This window comes from Esox lucius, chromosome 5 (genome assembly GCF_011004845.1).
Source record: "Esox lucius isolate fEsoLuc1 chromosome 5, fEsoLuc1.pri, whole genome shotgun sequence".
Classification (NCBI taxonomy): domain Eukaryota; kingdom Metazoa; phylum Chordata; class Actinopteri; order Esociformes; family Esocidae; genus Esox; species Esox lucius.
In genome coordinates this window covers 27376857-27397500 of record NC_047573.1, presented here as the reverse complement: position 1 = coordinate 27397500, position 20644 = coordinate 27376857, and the positions used below count along the sequence as shown (strand labels likewise).

General features: G+C 43.9%; 1 protein-coding gene and 1 long non-coding RNA gene across 2 annotated transcripts in view; both read left to right on the top strand.

Moving 5' to 3' along the window:
• The window catches only part of LOC117592782 (E3 ubiquitin/ISG15 ligase TRIM25-like), a gene marked incomplete at its 3' end in the record, with an annotated part of 148788 nt that extends 146291 nt beyond the window's left edge, over positions 1–2497 (top strand). The window contains exons 2-3 of the mRNA XM_034292399.1: positions 2100–2195; positions 2387–2497. Coding sequence (XP_034148290.1) covers positions 2100–2195; positions 2387–2497 — 207 coding nt within the window. The remainder of the gene's footprint in view (positions 1–2099; positions 2196–2386) is intronic.
• Positions 2498–2536: 39 nt separating this feature from the next.
• Positions 2537–3279, top strand: LOC117594496. Its single transcript, XR_004575743.1, has 3 exons — positions 2537–2620; positions 2748–2907; positions 3190–3279. It is a non-coding gene; the product is annotated as an uncharacterized LOC117594496 (long non-coding RNA).
• The last annotated feature ends 17365 nt before the right edge of the window (positions 3280–20644 follow it).

Sequence of the window (20644 nt, the reverse complement as noted above, 5' to 3'; positions counted from 1 at the left end):
GTCTGACTTACTGCCGGCAATGCGGACCAAGCTCCTGCTTCGGTTGTACAGGGACCTGACAGCCCTTAGCAAAGGACCCAGGACCCCATATTCCCCAAGCACCCTCCACAAGATGCCGCGAGGGACACAGTCGAATGCCTTCTCCAAATCCCCAAACACATGTGGATTGGTTGGGCAAACTCCCATGAACCCTCCAACACCCCGTAGAGGGTATAGAGCTGGTCCAGTGTTCCACGGCCCGGACGAAAACCACACTGTTCCTCCTGAATCCGAGGTTCTACTATCGGCCGTATTCTCCTCTCCAGAACCCTGGCATAGACTTTCCCGGGGAGGCTGAGAAGTGTGATCCCCCTATAGTTGGAACACACCCTATGGTCCCCCTTCTTAAAAAGAGGGACCACCACTGTCCCCGACCGCCACGCGATGTTGCACAGGCATGTCAACCAAGACAGCCCCACAACATCCAGAGACTTGAGGTACTCAGGGCGGATCTCATCCACCCCCGGTGCCTTGCCACCGAGGAGTTTCTTGACCACCTCAGTGACTTCAGCCCGGGTGATGGACGAGTCCACCTCTGAGCCCTCATCCTCTGCTTCCTCAATGGAAGAAGTGACAGCGGGATTGAGGAGATCCTCGAAGTATTCCTTCCACCGCCCGACGACATCCTCAGTTGAGGTCAACAGCTGCCCACCTCTACTGTAAACAGCGTTGGTAGGGCACTGTTTCCCTCTCCTGAGGCGCCGGATGGTTTGCCAGAATCTCTTCGAGGCCAGCCGATAGTCCTTCTCCATGGCCACACCGAACTCCTCCCAGGCCCGAGTTTTTGCCTCCACAACCACCCGGGCTGCAGCCCGCTTGGCCTGTCGGTACCCGTCAGCTGCGTCAGGAGTCCCACAAGCCAACCAGGCCTGATAGGACTCCTTCTTCAGCTTGACGGCATCCCTTACTTCCGGTGTCCACCACCGGGTTCGGGGATTGCCGCCTCGACAGGCACCGGAGACCTTACGGCCACAGCTCCGAGCGGCCGCTTCGACAATGGCGGTGGAGAACATGGTCCACTCGGACTCAATATCTCCAGCCTCCCTCGGGATCCAGTCGAAGCTCTGCCGGAGGTGGGAGTTAAAGATCTCTCTGACAGGAGACTCGGCCAGACGTTCCCAGCTGTCCAGCTTTCTCCCCCGCCATCGGATCCAACTCACCACCAGGTGGTGATCAGTTGACAGCTCCGCCCCTCTCTTCACCCGAGTGTCCAAGACATACGACCGCAGGTCAGATGAGACGACAACAAAGTCGATCATCGACCTGCGGCCTAGGGTGTCCTGGTGCCACGTGCACTGATGGACACCCTTATGCTTGAAAATGGTGTTCGTTATGGACAAACTGTGAACCTTACATAAGCATTGCTATTATATCTTATCTATTATACACCGCTAATGTAAATCTCACCCTTTGACTGGAATCAGTAGAATTCAGTAAGAATCTGAATAAGGAATAAGAAGGTTTGGTGTATTACAGATGTACATGGCTGACATACGTTTTGTTCATGTGCAATGCAATGCTGAATAGGATAGGCAAGTTGGTCTAGTGGTCAGGGAATCTAACTAATGTCTGAAATGTCCCTGGTTCTGATCCCCTAAATGTCAAGGTGATACTGTATCTACCGGTATGTCAGTCAGTTCCTGATCAAGACAGTTCATCCTAATTGCTTCTGCCTCCCCTGTAACTTTTCCCCAGGTGGTTGATATAAAGGAACTGGATCATAATCAACTTGCCTAGTTAAATGATGGTTAAAGTAAAGCCGTAATCTGTAGTATATTGGCCCTGTACCACAAACTAGAGGTATTCTCAAACATGTCCAAAATCCGACATTCCATCTGTTATCCGTCTTGTTCAGATACAACGTTCTATAATTGACAGTCGGATCAAACATGGTGACCAAGGATCTGAGATCAGAGTGATTATATACACCGACTGTATGTACCTACTATATATACCGACTATACCAAAATTATAAGAAAGAAGAACGTATCCTGATAACATTTGCTACAAAATTGCTACACTTTGCTGATTACATTTGTTTATGATGTATTTCTCTGCAGAGACAGTTTGGGGAGAAATATTTGGAATCCCAGAAGAGGACTGGGGAGAGAGAGAAGAAGATTCAGGAGTTGAGACAGACTGTGGACACTCTGAAGGTGAGTGTTGTGGCTGATATAAATACATGTACAGGACCAATCAGATGTTTGGACACACCCACTGAATGGATTAGTGTATCTAAACTTTTGACTGGCACTGTATATTTACATTTACATGCTGACTAAAATCCTGTTGATAACAGAGTGAATTAACTTAAATTGGACCCACTTCTCTCTCTGTGTCCTAACAGCACTCTGCACAGGCAGCAGTGGAGGACAGTGAGAGGATCTTTACTGAGCTGATCAGCTACATTGAGAAAACACGCTCTGAGTTGAAGGAGCTGATCAGAGCTCAGGAGAAGACTGAAGTGAGTCGGGCTGAAGTACTCTTGGAACAACTGGACCAGGAGGTTGCTGAGCTGAGGAGGAGAGATGTTGAATTGAAGCAGCTCTCACACACAGAGGATCACATCCATTTCCTCCAGGTGACATCACTAACGTACCTTACAATACTCTGTAATGGATCCCTCTTGACTTCTTTACCAGTGAAATGGACTGGAACTTAATTCACTGTCTGTCAATGTCAAAACTTATTGCTTTCCCTATCTGTAGAGTTTCCAGTCTCTCTGTGTCTCTCCTGGATCTGAGGTCTTACCCAGTATCACTGTCTATCCACACATCTCCTTTGAGCATGTAAAGAAATCAGTCTCTGAACTGAAAGATCAAATACAGGATGTTTCCCAAAAGGAAATGGACAGGATATCTTGGGAAGGTTGGTCAAAATTATTATTAATATTAATTATTAATATTAAACTTTGTGATTTTTACTCATCTTAGAGCTACATATATTGTTAAAATGCTACCAATATTATTTTGGGGAGGACATTATGAAAGCAAACGCCCAATATTAATAGATTATTCTCTGTTTGTCTTGGCGGGTAACAATTAGACAAAACACAAATGGTCCATATACAGAATATTGTCATCAAAACACTTATTCAAGAAGTGGAGGAGGAGGAGAAGAAATGATATATAAGTCTGTCTGTCTCCATAGTGACTACAGGTCAGATTGGATCACCTGCTGAGCCCAAGACCAGAGAGGATTTCTTAACATGTGAGGAAATACAACCACACACACACACACACACACACACACACACAAACAACCACACACAACCACACACACAGACACAATCACACATCGTTGTTAGCACTTTATGTAAATGTACACACACACCCATAGACCTGCACACATACACTCGTAACCATACGCAGGTGTAAATTATGTTTCTTTACATGTAATTACAATTTAGCAGACCCTATCAAAACAATTCAGCAAGACCACCACACCCCGTTTACTAAAAGTATACTTGGGTCCAAATATAAACAACCGAGAACAGAAGAACTCACCCAAAACAGTAAACCACCTGGTCAGCAGGTCAGAAACACCAACCAACCTGGAACAATGTAAAAACACGTGAACCAGAGATTCAGGATCAGAACAAAAAAGGACACCCCTCCTTAACACTTGGATCCAGGTGAATCTGATGATTCAGGATCAGAGCAAAAAGGACACCCCTCTTTAACACTTGGATCCAGGTGAACCAGATGATTCAGAATCAGAACAAAAAGGACACCCCTCCTTAACACTTGGATCCAGGTGAACCAGATGATTCAGGATTAGAATGTTGGTGGCTACAGCCCCATATATGATCCTCCTCTAATCAATGGACAGTTCTGAACTCCCTCAGCTCAGGGGTTTTGAATGAAAGGAGTTCCACATCCTCTTCAAACGTCCCAGCAGCAACACAACATTGAGCTCAGGGAAAACGTAATCCAGGCTGTCCATCCACCAATCAGAGAAGTAGAGGTCAGTCACAGACCGTTGATAAGATGCCGACAAGGAATCAGAGCTCAACCACGACCTTCCTCCCCAAACGATACGACCGGATCCCTGCTCTCTCTCCCAACTCCTCCAATGATCTGCTCTGCATCAGATGCCCCAGCTTCATACACCCCACTCCCTGAAGGCATGAGTGAAGGTTGGCTGAATCCAGAGCACGGGACTAAACCATAGAATTGTGAAAAAGAGGCTCTTCAAACAGCAACATCCTGGGCAGTGTGTTGATCTTCTGGGAAATACAGAACCGTCTCCAGGCCTGCATAACAGACTGATAAAAAGGAGTCAGGCCAGACAAATCAACCTCCTCCAACTACAAGAGGAAGAGATGTCTATCCAGACCCAACCGGATAGCTGTGATGGTAATTCCATCAAAAGGAACTATTTTAGGACAGAGACAAAATTCTCTTGGCATAATTAGCAGTTTATTTGCCAATAAAGAAATGTGTCAAAAGCTTCTAAAATAAACCTGTGAGAAATCTCAGAAAATTCAGTGTACTTATTACAGTTAAAAGGGTGTGGAAGATACTGCCCAACTGTAAACAATACATAGGTTTTACCCAAAGGGCGGGCTGTCCCCCCATCTTATCCCAAGGAACTAAGGAAACTGTAGGTTACCTATTCAACTCAGAAGGGACACACACCATCTGGACAAAGAACAGATACACTGATGGTTTAAACCAGAGATGGGGACAAGTCACACATGGTCAAGTCCAAGCAAGTCTCAAGTCTTAACCATCAAGTCTCGAGTCAAGTCTCAAGTCACAGTTCAGATAAATCAAGCAAGTCAAGTCAAGGGTTCACCCTAAGCAAGTCAAGTCGAGTCCTTATAAGTTTCAAGTCAAGTCAAGTCACAGTACTAAAGAGATGAACACACACACACACTGTCCTCTGTTTCTGACGTGCGCTCGGTGCGAAGCTCGATTTCAAAATCAAATATTTTTCTCTTTCGCGGAACAATTTTTTGGGGGGACGAAGCGGAGGGATCTTGAATCAGCCTGAAGGGGTTGTATTCGCTATAACAACCGCCTCGCTATACCTTATTCCGCTTATTACATGGCTACCTACTAAATAAATCAATAATTTGACACAAAATATTGATTTCAAAAGGAATTTATTGATTTAAAAACGATTGTATTGCTTCCTCTAAAGAAAATAGTCCGTTCCGTCTCTGGTTAGAATCCTGCTGCGTCCATAGCAACGCGCTGTTTTTCATGGCAACGGTCTGTTATCAAGAAATAACACGCATTCTGCACTGGAATTCAGCCAATCCATGTAATAAGGGCTAATAATAACAACCTTATAAACTAATTATTGTGACTGAAAAACTGCCTAATATGTAATTACGCTGTAATTATTCTTGTCTGTATGAGTAAAAAAAAGATATATATTCGAAATGTTTAGGTGCTAGTAATCACATCGGCGCCTCCATGTTAGCCTTTCATGCAGTAAAGTTAACTGTTATGTTGTAAGCACGATGCTTTTTAGTTTCCACGCGCAGTCCACAAACACTTGAAAATGCGCACATTTAATACAGACATTATGACCTACGTGTAATAATATACATGCCCGCTCATTTTAAGATGCCCATCAACATTAAAATTCAGGCTATGCCACTGTTGTAGTCAAATTCCCTTACATCTATTTACCAGACGTATTCAGTAATGATAATGGTCACATTTCTAACAAGAAAAAAACAAACATAATATGCAACCAAGGCCAAATTATGACAAACAAAAGATTTATTCATTACATTAGTAACTTAATCATTATAGATCTTAGTGAAACTGAATATAAAGAGATTACTTTCTTACCTTTCCTTGTGGTTCTTAAAATGACGAATGAAATTTGACGTTGTTGCATATTTTGCATCTGGCAAATGTTTTTTTATTCACACGGTCCAGTTCAAAGTCCTTGTATCCAAACGATACTATTTGTGGAGCTCGACTAACGTTACTGTCTGCCATGTTGGCGCGGTTTGAATTGTGCAGCGTTAAAGGCACATACGCTGATTAGTGGTGCTGATGTCACAACATATAAAATCATTTTATTGCTGTTTGTTTAATATAAGTTCAAGTTATTGTCGAGTCTTCCACTTCAAGTCAAGTCTCAAGTAACTTGTTCTCAAGTCAAAGTCAAGTCAAGTCATTTTCATACTTTAATCAAGCAAGTCACAAGTCCTGAAAATTGTGACTTGAGTCAGACTCGAGTCAAGTCATGTGACTCGAGTCCCCTACCTCTGGTTTCAACAGATAGACAGATTAACGGACTGACGGAGGACCCAGTGATCTACTGATACCATTCAATGATGACCATTAACAAATACCAGATCCCCCTCTCCTACATTCCCTTTCTTATCTAAGATGGGGACTCAGTACTTCTAACTAGTAACCCAATCATACATGTACAGGACTAAGTATACATCAGTTCAAGAAATTCCACAACACAGCCTTCATCATCAGAGTATGTGCTGTATCCACCCAGCTGGAATAGTCACTGTACAACAGTCTCTGGGCTGCTTGAAGACAGAACACCTTGACTCTAGAAGTAATGTCCACCAGGCCCACCCTCATTCAGTGGTAGATACAGGGCTGCCGCCTTAACCCAGTCCTGTCCAGACCAGTAAAAGTTAACAAGTGTCCTCTGCTGAGTTTTTATCAGGCACCCAGGCAGCTGTACAACCATGAGTCTGTTGAGGGGGCCAGGTTGTTAGTCACCAGAACCCCTCCCTTATATGACAGCTGGGGTAACAACCATTTCCACCAAGACAATCTGGCACATACCTTCTCCACTACACCCTCCAGATCCTTTCCTGGAATACATCAGAAAACCCCCTGTAAATTATGTTTCTTTACATGTAATTACAATTTAGCAGACCCTATCAAAACAATTCAGCAAGACCACCACACCCCGTTTACTAAAAGTATACTTGGGTCCAAATATAAACAACCGAGAACAGAAGAACTCACCCAAAACAGTAAACCACCTGGTCAGCAGGTCAGAAACACCAACCAACCTGGAACAATGTAAAAACACGTGAACCAGAGATTCAGGATCAGAACAAAAAAGGACACCCCTCCTTAACACTTGGATCCAGGTGAATCTGATGATTCAGGATCAGAGCAAAAAGGACACCCCTCTTTAACACTTGGATCCAGGTGAACCAGATGATTCAGAATCAGAACAAAAAGGACACCCCTCCTTAACACTTGGATCCAGGTGAACCAGATGATTCAGGATTAGAATGTTGGTGGCTACAGCCCCATATATGATCCTCCTCTAATCAATGGACAGTTCTGAACTCCCTCAGCTCAGGGGTTTTGAATGAAAGGAGTTCCACATCCTCTTCAAACGCTGGGGTAACAACCATTTCCACCAAGACAATCTGGCACATACCTTCTCCACTACACCCTCCAGATCCTTTCCTGGAATACATCAGAAAACCCCCTTGAGCCCATCCCTACCCCACTGAAAAAAGTGCTGGGAGCATCCGTATCATTGAGGGTGGCAAAGCGCGACCTGATCAAGGCACCCTTCACCTTTTCATGCAAAAAGGACCTTAATTAATGTCTCTTTCATGACCAATCCAGGGTCTGTCTGAGTGGTCAGTTACAGCTCAATCAATTTGATGTCCTGTTCAAGGGCTCTAATAGTCTCTCTAACCTCAACATTAGACAGAGCAGTAGACTGTTGACAAAACACACATTTGGGTCCTCCCAACCTCCCACTGTTGTCTCAAAGACTCAAAACTCCATCGTCCCCAAAACAACAAAACCTTTCACAAAACATGATATCCTGTAACAACTTAATATTAAAATACCAATGTGACATTGACCGTTGTGGACAGAACAATTTAAAATCAACAGTAATAATAATATGATCTGAAAACCCTACAGGAAAAATGTCACACCGCACCACTCTACCAGAGTAGCGTTCTGAAACATATAACCTGTCTAACCTTGCTGCACTCATTTGACCATCAGTCATTTTTAACCATGTGTACTGACTAAAATTGGCATTTCTCACTCTCCATACATCAGAAAGATCAAACTCAGTCAACACATCAGACAGACAGGACACAGAATTCAGATGAGGTTCCAAACCCGTGTGATCAACAGTAAAATCCACTGTACAGTTCCAGTCCCCCAAAACCAAACATCCCTGTTGATCACATTGTCATAAAGAAACCTTTATCTTATCAAATACAGCAATGCACTGTGTTCCCTCATTTGGAGCATAAACATTAAAAAAATAAAACAGAACTCCCATAACATCCACCTTGACCAATAAGACCCAGCCCTTGACAATTTCAGTTATAGATATTACAGTCACCCCCAAACCAAAGGAAAACAAAATTCCCACCCCAGCACTAAAATGTGTACCATGATTAAGCACATGCTGCCCCCCCCACCACATGCCCCAGTCAACCTCATTAGCTTCATCACTATGTGTCTCCTGTAGGAAAACGACATTATGTTCTTTCTATGTAATCACTTCCAATACCCAAGCTATTTTAATCCAATTCCTCCCTCCATTAATATTAAGAGAACCAACCTTTAACACCTCCGTAAAGAAAAGAGGGAAAACCGAAGAATACACAGAGAAAACAGAAAATGGGTAAAAGACACCCTGGGATGTATGATATAACACACACACACAGAGGGAGAGACAATCAATCAAATGTATTTTTTTCAATCAAATTTATTTATAAAGCCCTTTTTACAACAGCTGTTGTCACAAAGTGCTTTATAAAAACACCCGGCCTTAAACCCCAAGGAGCAAAAAACAGTAGTGTTGAATTTCAGTGGCTAGGAAAAACTCCCTAAGAAAGCTGAAATTTAGGATGAAACCTAAAGAGGACCTAAAACAGACACACACACACAGAGGGAGAGACAGAAACACACACACACACACAGAAGGAAAGACAGAAACAGACACACACACACACACACACACAGGTTAAGGGAGCGAGACTGTCACTGATGTTGTTTTTCATCCTCTTAGATTCCTATCAGCTGACATTGGATCCCAATACAGCAAATCAGTTCCTGTGTCTGTCTGAGGGGAACAGAAAGGTGACATGTAGTAATGAGGTCCAGTCCTATCCTGACCATCCTGACAGATTTACCTTCTATAACCAGGTGTTGTGTAGAGAGGGTCTGTCTGGAGTCTGTTACTGGGAGGTAGAGTGGAGTGGGGGAGGGGTTAATGTAGCCGTCTCATATAAAGAGATCAGCAGGAAAGGAGATGGTCATGAGTGTTGTTTTGGTCTTAATTATCAGTCCTGGGTGTTATCCTGCTCCTCATCCAGATGTTGGTTCTACCACAATAATATCAGGACTGATATCCCTGTCCCCTGGTCCTCCAGAGTAGGAGTGTCTCTGGACCACAGGGCAGGAACTCTGTCCTTCTACAGTGTCTCTGACACAATAACCCTCCTCCACAGATTCCAGACCACATTCACTCAGCCACTCTATCCTGGGTTCTATGTTTATAATGGATCAGTAAAGATACTGACACCTATTCAGTGACACAGTCTGCTGGTATCAATGTATGATTGATTGACTTTGGCTAAAGACTGATTTAAGATTACAGATATTATATAGAACAGCATGATATTGTTAGACATTTATGTGGAACAGAGTGAGCCAGAGGTCTTGGTTCCTGAATGACCATGAACATATGATGAGACATGCACCTCAATAGTGAAGGGAGTTGATTGACAGCTGAAATGAACCAATCATCACAGAGTTTAGTTTAGTCAGTGTGTAGAACCCTGCTGAACTATTTTAACAGAGACGTTTCGTCTTGATTTGCGGGATTTGTTTTGAGTTGGTTATTTATCTGTCAACAGAAATATATTTATAAATATGTACCATGTGTATTGAAAGCATTATAAAATGTTGTACAAAACAGATTTTATTTTGACTAAAATGTTTTGAAAATAATGTAATTATTGACTGTGTAGAATCTTTCTGTGTGATGTGATTTCAGGTAAACAGAGTAACCTCTTATCTGTTGTCATCTAGTGTGATTGATGGGGCAGATAGGAGTAGATTCACACATTTAATGAACATTTACCTTTGGTTCATGTTCAGCATACATCTGTTCTGTATTTTATGGGATCATAGATTTGGGAATCTTTCAGTAACAGTCATTTGTAGACAGTCTTTTATGCTTTGTAGTAAATTCTACCTGTACTTGTCTATAATTACTATCCAATCTAATTATGTTACATTTGGGACACATTTTAGAGGGACTAGTTTTTACATCTCAATGAAACTTAAGGAAGGATTTGCTATAACCTTCATCATTATAAAGAGAGTTTGATTACACAGGATCTTTAAATTGATATTTAAATGGTCTCTGTATGTCCTCATGTCCTGTCAGGTGCTCTTGATTAAAGCATTTAACACAGTTGTTTGACTCATACAACTTATATCCTGTATTAATTCCAGGCTAAGTTAAGTTGATATCATTAGTTGGTCTCTGTTGTCATTTAAAACTGCTTGTCATTCTAAATAGTTTTTCATACAATCTATGTGTGGTTCACTTTCAGTGGCAGAATGTTGTTTTTAGATAAAACAAGGTTCTAAAGCATTTTCAGAAACTATGTTTTTTCTCCCCTGTGTTCACCCTTATATGTATTCCCCAGGCTGAGAGGAAGATAAACAACAAAGTTACAAACAAATAGATGTCATTGATATTATTATGACACATTTGAATGCTAGCAAATCATATAGAAGTATATATTTCGCCTTTTGCTCAGTCAATGGACTTTGCATTGACAGTAAAGTTTTAGTCAAAGGTGAAGCTTAACTAATGTTAAACTAATAAATAACATTAATATATAAAACTGTGAATAAGGAGGGCACATGTTTCTACTATAAATGGGGCCAATGTCAAGCATTTACATTAACATTTAGCAGAGTCTCTTGTGTTTATGTGACGACATTGACAATAATGTACAGTTTTAGCAGGAAACGTCTTCCCTCAAATAGTTTTCATGCATGTTTTGTTGTGTGCTTCCACTTACGCTTGTTTTGGAGTGTCACGTTAAACCACAGGACATTGTCAGCCACTGCTGGAGTATAGCAGAAGAAACTTCAGCAACTTTTAATGGACACCTCCTCTCCAGAATGCAGGTATAATAAGTGAAGTTCCCCAACTGGTTGATCGCTGAAGGAAGCATGTATTTAAGTCTTTAAGAAACAACATGGAGGAAGAACACTTCAGGGGCACTGACCAACTAAGTTCAAGCTGTATGATTTATTAAATTACATGTAAAACATGGCCTTTTCAGTACTGATGGTGAAATTAGGTTTTCTGAAACATTGAAGCTTCCAGACAATTCTATCCTACATCACTTGAAGGCTCTTTAAACACAATGGAGTCTAGTGACACCTGCTGGTTAAAATAATCTACTGCCAAATCATGACAGATCACGTGCCACCTGTCTTAGTGCAGAAACAATACTGGCACGTAGCCATCTCTATGGTAGTAGCACATTGTACTAACATTACCTGATGTTACTAATTTAGGATTCTCCTGATTTAAATGTATTATATATTCATAACATATAGTTATAGTTATCATTAGGCTAGTGGAACTTCTTCCACCCTAGACCTCTGTGTGTTTTTACTCACTATTGTGGTTCCCAACTGGTTACTTCTACTAGAGTTTAGAGACCTGCTGCTCAAACTCTCCATCAGGTGGTGTTGTCGATACTTTATGACACTCTTATCCAAAGCCACTAAACACAGCAGATTGGGTTAGTGCCTTTTACGCAGATTTAGTTTTTACCTTGTTGGTCCAGGGATTCAAACCAGCAACCTCTCAGTTATTGGCCGTACACGCTTTAACTATTAGAGTTTCATAAAAAGAGGTCAGAGGTAAGATATAAGTTCTGAGTCTGTTATAATACACAACCTGATGGGCTCAGAGGACAGAGGTAAGACATAAGTTCTGAGTCTGTTATAATACACAACCTGATGGGCTCAGAGGACAGAGGTAAGATATAAGGTCTGAGTCTGTTAAAATGTTATAGGCAAAAGCCACCTTCTCCATATAACTGTCCCACTCACCCCATAGTAAAGCTTAGACAACTGGACAATCGGAGTTCTGTTGAAACATTCAACCATCCCATCTAACCATGGGGTTGTATGAGGTGATGAGTGTCAGATTAACCCCCAGCAGCTAAGACAACATATGAATGATTTTTATCACATTCCCATTTACATTTGTAAATCTCTCCTCAACGGGTCCAGTTCCAATGCCCACTGGTGCCTCCCAACTGTTGTACTAACAGTTGTTATCTGTCAGTTTTCAGGGGGAAATGGGCCACAACCCTCAGAAATGTAATTTCTTCTATGAATATGCTACAAACAAGTAAGAAAATATTGGCAACAAATAGCCTCTATCTGTAGTAGGATCAGATAGTGTAAATTCAATCTGCTAGAGATGACATGAGGGATTACACTGGTTACACTGTATTTGATTTATATGACCAATACACTGGTTACTCTGTATCTTATGTATATGACCAATACACTGGTTACTCTGTATCTGATGTATATGACCAATACACTGGTTACACTTTATCAAATGTATATGACCAATACAATGGTTACACTGTATCTGATGTATATGACCAATACACTGGTTACACTGTATCTTATGTTTATGACCAATACACTGGTTACACTTTATCAAATGTATATGACCAATACACTGGTTACACTGTATCTGATGTATATGACCAATACACTGGTTACACTGTATCTGATGTATATGACCAATATATTGGTTACACTGTATCTTATGCATATAACCAATATACTGGTAACACTGTATCTTATGCATACAAACAATACACTGGTTTCTATTTATCTTATGCATAGCACCAATACAAATTTGTGCTCATAAGTTTGCGTACCCTGGCAGAAATTGTGAAATTTTGGTATTTATTTTGAAAATATGATAGATCATGCAAAACATATTTTATTTAAGGATAGTGATCAGATTAAGCCATTTTATTACATAGTTGTTTGGCTCCTTTTTAAATCATAATGATAACAGAAATCCCCCAAATGGCCCTGATCTAAAGTTAACATACCCTTGAATGTTTGGCCTTGTTACAGGTTAAAATGGCAATTAAAGGTTAATTTCCCACACCTGTGCCTTTTTAAATAGCAATTAGTGTCTGTGTATAAATAGTCAAAATAAGTTTGTGAGCTCCTCCATGAACTGCCACCTTAACGTGGTGGAGGGGTTTGAGTACCCGAATGACCACAGGAGCTATGTTGTCTGGGGCTATATGCCCCTGGTAGGGTCTCCCAAGGCAAACAGGTCCTAGGCGACGGGTCAGACTAAGAGCGGTTCAAAACCCATTAATGATGAGAACAATTTTGAGTTCCGTGACGTCGCCCGGTATGGCGCAGCTGGGGCCCCACCCTGGAGCCAGGCCCGGGGTTGGGGCTCGTATACGAGCGCCTGGTGGCTGGGCCTTTCCCCATGGGGCCCGGCCGGGCTCAGCCCGAAGGGGCCGGTGCGGAGAGGATCGGGCGACAGTCGAAGGCGGGGGCCTAGACAACCTGATCCCTGGATACGGACACTAGCTCTAGGGACGTGGAACGTCCCCTCGCTGGTGGGGAAGGAGCCTGAGATTGTGTGTGAGGTTGAGAGGTTCCGAATAGAGATAGTTGGGGTCACCTCTACGCACGGCTTGGGCTCTGGAACCACACTCCTTGTGTGAGGATGGACTCTTCACCACTCTGGAGTTGCCCATGGTGAGAGGCGGCGGGCTGGTGTGGGTTTGCTTATAGCTCCCCAGCTCTGCCGCCATGTGTTGGAGTTTACCCCGGTGAATGAGAGGGTCGTTTCCCTGTGCCTACGGGTCGGGGATAGGTCTCTCACTGTTGTTTGTGCCTACGGGCCGAACGCTAATGCAGAGTACCCGACCTTCTTGGAGTCTCTGGGAGGGGTGCTGGAAAGTGCTCCGACTGGGGACTCTATCGTTCTACTGGGGGACTTCAATGCCCACGTGGTCAACGACAGTGACACCTGGAGGGGCGTGATTGGGAGGAATGGCCCCCCTGATCTGAACCCGAGTGGTGTTCAGTTATTGGACTTCTGTTCTCCACCGCCATTGTCGAAGCGGCCGCTCGGAGCTGTGGCCGTAAGGTCTCCGGTGCTTGTCGAGGCGGCAATCCTCGAACCCGGTGATGGACACCGGAAGTAAGGGATGCCGTCAAGCTGAAGAAGGAGTCCTATCAGGCCTGGTTGGCTTGTGGGACTCCTGACGCAGCTGACGGGTACCGACAGGCCAAGCGGGCTGCAGCCCGGGTGGTTGTGGAGGCAAAAACTCGGGCCTGGGAGGAGTTCGGTGTGGCCATGGAGAAGGACTATCGGCTGGCCTCGAAGAGATTCTGGCAAACCATCCGGCGCCTCAGGAGAGGGAAACAGTGCCCTACCAACGCTGTTTACAGTAGAGGTGGGCAGCTGTTGACCTCAACTGAGGATGTCGTCGGGCGGTGGAAGGAGTACTTCGAGGATCTCCTCAATCCCGCTGTCACGTCTTCCATTGAGGAAGCAGAGGATGAGGGCTCAGAGGTGGACTCGTCCATCACCCGGGCTGAAGTCACAGAGGTGGTCAAGAAACTCCTCGGTGGCAAGGCACCGGGGGTGGATGAGATCCGCCCTGAGTACCTCAAGTCTCTGGATGTTGTGGGGCTGTCTTGGTTGACACGCCTGTGCAACATCGCATGGCGGTCGGGGACAGTGCCTCTGGGATGGCAGACCGGGGTGGTGGTCCCTCTTTTTAAGAAGGGGGACCGGAGGGTGTGTTCCAACTATAGGGGGATCACACTTCTCAGCCTCCCCGGGAAAGTCTATGCCAGGGTTCTGGAGAGGAGAATACGGCCGATAGAACCTCGGATTCAGGAGGAACAGTGTGTTTTTCATCCGGGCCGTGGAACACTGGACCAGCTCTATACCCTCTACGGGATGTTGGAGGGTTCATTGGAGTTTGCCCAACCAATCCACATGTGTTTTGTGGATTTGGAGAAGGCATTCGACTGTGCCCCTCGCGGCATCTTGTGGAGGGTGCTTCGGGAATATGGGGTCCTGGGTCCTTTGCTAAGGGCTGTCAGGTCCCTGTACAACCGAAGCAGGAGCTTGCTGCATTTTGGACTCCGGCAGGGCTGCCCTTTGTCACCGGTTCTGTTCGTAATTTTTATGGACAGAATTTCTAGGCGCAGCCAGGGGCCGGAGTGTGTTAGGTTTGGGGACCACACAATTTCGTCTCTGCTCTTTGCAGATGATGTTGTCGTGTTGGCCCCTTCTAACCAGGACCTTCAGCATGCACTGGGACGGTTTGCAGCCGAGTGTGAAGCGGTGGGGATGAAAATCAGTACCTCCAAATCCGAGGCCATGGTCCTCAGTCGGAAATGGGTGGCTTGCCCACTTCAGGTTGGTGGAGAGTGCCTGCCTCAAGTGGAGGAGTTTAAGTATCTAGGGGTCTTGTTCACGAGTGAGGGAAGGATGGAACGGGAGATTGACAGACGGATCGGTGCAGCTTCTGCAGTAATGCAGTCGATGTAGCGGTCTGTCGTGGTGAAGAAAGAGCTGAGCCGCAAGGCGAAGCTCTCAATTTACCAGTCAATCTACGTTCCTACTCTCACCTATGGTCATGAGCTTTGGGTCATGACCGAAAGGACAAGATCCCGGATACAGGCGGCCAAAATGAGCTTTCTCCGCAGGGTGGCCGGGCGATCCCTTAGAGATAGGGTGAGAAGCTTGGTCACCCAGGAGGAGCTCAGAGTAGAGCCACTGCTCCTCCACAATCGAGAGGGGTCAGCTGAGGTGGCTTGGGCATCTGTTTCGGATGCCTCCGGAACGCCTTCCTGGGAAGGTGTTCCGGTCCCGTCCCACCGGGAGGAGACCCCGGGGAAGACCTAGGACACGCTGGAGGGACTATGTCTCCCGGCTGGCCTGGGAACGCCTCGGTGTCCCCCCGGAAGAGCTAGAGGAAGTGTGTTGGGAGAGGGAAGTCTGGGTATCCCGGCTTAGACTGCTGCCCCCGCGACCCGGCCCCGGATAAGCGGAAGATGATGGATGGATGGATGGAACATAAAATAGAAATTAAAAATATCAAATAAAAAATAATACACCACAAATTATGTGGTATTACTATGGATCAAAATACACTGTTGTAATTAACCTCCATTTCTGTTTATTAAAGATATATTTTTACTCATGGTTAATCAGAATATATGCTGCTAAAGGTGCATTTGTATATAGGTATGTACACACCCAGAAAATTGGTTTTTGCTCCAGTGTGTACAGATATGAACAAATCATACATTAACATGAATTTCTTTAGATCATACCGTTTTTATTCTTATCTGCACTGTTGCGGAGTGCGGAGTACGGAAACTAAGCATTTCATGACAAATACAAACACTTCGAACTTGAACAGATAAAGGCAACTTAATTCAACAACTGACACTGAGATATTAATCACTTACTTTCACTTACTTTTGTTAATAATTAAGCAATGGTGCATTTTGGAATGCTGTATTGAAAATGTACAAGGATTCATTGAATCTCCTAAACAGATTTTCGAGTTGAGCACAATCTTATAGACTACAAAAGATATCTGTGGTGGATGACAGAATAATTATTTCCCAGTTCTATAAAAACCCCTTCTTGGCCAGATCAGTAAACCCTCAGCAACTTAAAAGAAAGATGGGAAGGGAGGAGTAATGAGAAGGTGAGCATCTGCTTATGAGCCAAAGCATACCACCTCTTCTGTGAAGCATGGTGGAGGCAGTGTTATGGCACCTCTTACAGACTCTACTTCATTTTTGTACTCTGTGTACTCTGTGTGTAACTGAATGTTGTCCTGCACGTTTGCGCTTTGTCTTGGCCAGGTCGCCATTGCAAATGAGAATCTGTCTCAATCGGCCTACCTGGTTAAATAAAGGTTACATAAAAAATACAAATAAACTATTCTGTGAAGCATGGTGGAGGAAGTGTTATGGCACCCATTTTGTGAAGCATGGTGGAGGAAGTGTTATGGCACCCGTTCTGTGAAGCATGGTGGAGGAAGTGTTATGGCACCTGTTCTGTGAAGCGTGGTGGAGGAAGTGTTATGGCACCTGTTCTGTGAAGTGTGGTGGAGGAAGTGTTATGGCACCTGTTCTGTGAAGCATGGTGGAGGAAGTCTTGTGGCACCTGTTCTGTGAAGCATGGTGGAGGAAGTGTTATGGCACCCGTTCTGTGAAGCATGGTTGAGGAACTGTTATGGCACCTGTTCTGTGAAGTGTGTTGGAGAAAGTGTTATGGCACCTGTTCTGTGAAGTGTGTTGGAGGAAGTGTTATGGCACCTGTTCTGTGAAGTGTGGTGGAGGAAGTGTTATGGCACCTGTTCTGTGAAGTGTGGTGGAGGAAGTGTTATGGCACCTGTTCTGTGAAGTGTGGTGGAGGAAGTGTTATGGCACCTGTTCTGTGAAGTGTGGTGGAGTAAGTGTTGTGGCACGGGCATGTATGGCTGCCAATGATGTGACTGTAGAAAAAAGCACCTGTCAATCATCTGACCTGCATGGACGTTTTAGCTGGAGACAAACCTGAGGGCAAAAGGCACCAAGACCAAGCAGGAACTGTAGAGGTTGTTTACACATATGGGGAGGGGGGGATTATCCAGTGATATACTGTCAAACATGGCTTGACTGATGACCCCAGGCCTTCAAGGCCATGCAAACTCTCCCCTTACTGACTATGAAAAGTGTCTAGGTTCCAAGAGATATTTGGGACCTAAAGTGTCATCTCAGGAACACATTCCTCCAACTGGTAGTTATTCTAGTAGAATGGTTATAGGATGAACCAATATTCTATTTTTTATTAAATGCACCTGTATACAATGCATAAAAAGGACATTCCGCTACACCTGCACAATAATGGCTGTTCAGGGTCCACAGGGATGTCTGGGCTGTGGTGGATGGTCCATAAGGTGGAGTTCCAATACCTGTATTTACTGTCTTGATATTCTTCCAATATATATTGAACGTTCAAAAGTTCTAATTTATAGTGCTCAATATAGGAGCTGTAGAAAACGATATGTTATTCTTACAGGAATTGCAGAATTTGAATGTTGATGTAGCCCAACCTTCAATTTGTGTTGATAACAAGTGCAGTATGCAATGAACAACCAAAAGTTGTAATCTACTAAAGCCAAATAAATTCACTCACAGCGATATATAGCCAAAGAGATCCACTTACGGCGACGTTAAATGGGAGCAAGTTGACGGTAGGTCGCCTATCTACATCTCTGTGGCAGAATCCACCCCCCATACACTCTCCATTTAAACCCGCGCTGCGCCGCTCCCACCGCCAGATGGAAACTTCTCAGTAGCCATTTCCTTCTTGTACGAGAGGGTGTTTAGCATACATATTCGGAACATTATCATTCCTCCCCAGGAACTCCGTCCTTCCTCCTCCTCAGACATCTCGCCTCCCCCTAGTCAAACCTCAACCCTCCCTTGGTCAGCTCTCCCCTTGTCAATCATCAGCCCTCCACTGGTCAATCATCAGCCCTCCACTGGTCAATCATCAGCCCTCCCCTTGTCCATCATCAGCCCTCCCCTTGTCAATCATCAGCCCTCCCCTTGTCAATCATCAGCTCTCCCCTCCCCTGGGGAATCCAACAAGTGCTGGAGGAAACCTCTGACTAAATCAGGAGTTAATTGAGGTACTGCCTCTTGTCATACACTGCAGTCTTCTTCATGGTATAGGAGAAAATTGGGCTGGACAATTAAATAAATAAGGTAGTGTAGCTAGGCTGTTCAAAACAATAACAGTAAGCCTAAACTTGCTAGCATTGTTAGTTATTTTAAAGTAGTTGATTTCAGACAAGACTTAATCTATACCCATTAAGCTATTCAAAACGTGAAATAGAAACATGCATTGTCAAACAGGCTGCAGAAGTGGGAGTGCAATGTTGATTGCCAGCTGAAAATCTCTATGGGTCAGTCTACTGTCTTTGGTCAGATTTGAGCTCTCGCTCTGGCTAGTTAATGCTCTTTTGTTTTTAATGAGCATGACTAGGTAAAAGAGAAAGCCTACCAGTTCATATCTATACTGGGAAATCAACTGAGACAGGTCTATTACAGCTGAGCCCTGAATTACAACAATAAAAACATACAAAAACAATTACAATTGACAATAAAAAGATCATATATTAGAAATTGAAAATGTCTTAAAGTCACAAAAACATTTATCTTAAGACCACTCTGAATGGCATTCGATGGGTGTGGGGCAATATATTCCAAAGCAGTTTTACTCAGTTCTGATGAGGCCTGCGATATATCCAGCACCATCCAGACTTGGGGTGGCTTTTAGTAACAGCTGATCTTCCGACAACGTTTTTCATAACTGCTTTCTATAAAAACGTCAAACAATATCTGGCCCTTCTAAGATTTCAGTGACTCCCAGCCAACTGAAGCATATAATAGACAGTGATGAGGTCAAAACACTGTCTGTGATAAAATGCAAATGATAGATTGTATCCAGAGATTTGAGAACAGATGCTGAGGCATGCATGTATAGTATATCACCATCATCTAGTAGTGACAGAAAAGTTGCTTGCCCAATATCTTTCCTTATGCTCACCTGACAGACATGATTTATTCCTTTAAAATAAACCACTTCTATAATTGAGCTTTTCATCAACTCACTAACGTGAGGCCCAAGAAGAGCCACAGTTACCAAAGCAAAGGCGTAGGACAATGTGGGAGAAATGGTCTGACCTTAGAAACGTTTGTCAGACTCAAGGAGACACGACCAAGGCAACCAAAAGCTCCGCTATGCAGGAAACAATGATCACCTACATTCTCAGAGAGTTACAGGAGGCGATGACATCTCCAGAAGCTCACCTGGTCATCCTTGTCCTTGTCCACTTACAGTTGTGCTCAAAGGTTCCCTTGGAGAATTGGTAATATATGTACCATTTGTAAAGAAAACATGAGTGAGCAGGCAGAACACGTCTTTTATTTCTTATAAGATTCATATTCAACTGTAGGTCATAACAGAATGGCACAATCACAAAACAAAAGGAAACAAACCCTGTTCAAAAGTCTGCATACCCTTAGTTCTTAATACTGTGTATTGTCCCCTTTAGCATCAATGACAGCGTGCAGTCTTTTGTAATAGTTGTCTATGTGGCTCCAAATTCTTGCAGGTGGTATAGCTGCCCATTTGTCTTGGCAAAATGCCTCCAGGTCATGCAAAGTGTTTGGTCGTCTTGCATGAACTGCACATTTGAGATCTCTCCAGTGAATATTAAGGTCAGAAGACTGTGATGGCCACTCCAGAACCTTCACCCTTTTCTGCTGTAACCACTTGGCCTTGTGCTTAGGGTCATTGTTGTGCTGGAAAGTCCAAGAGCATCCCATGCGCAGCTTTTGTGCAGAAGAATGCAAATTGTCTGACAGTATTTTCTGATATCATGCTGCATTCATCTTGCCATACATTTAGAGCTCACACACCCTCAAAACATCAGTGAGCCACCACCATGCTTCACAGTGGAGATGGTGTTCTTTCCACTGTAGTC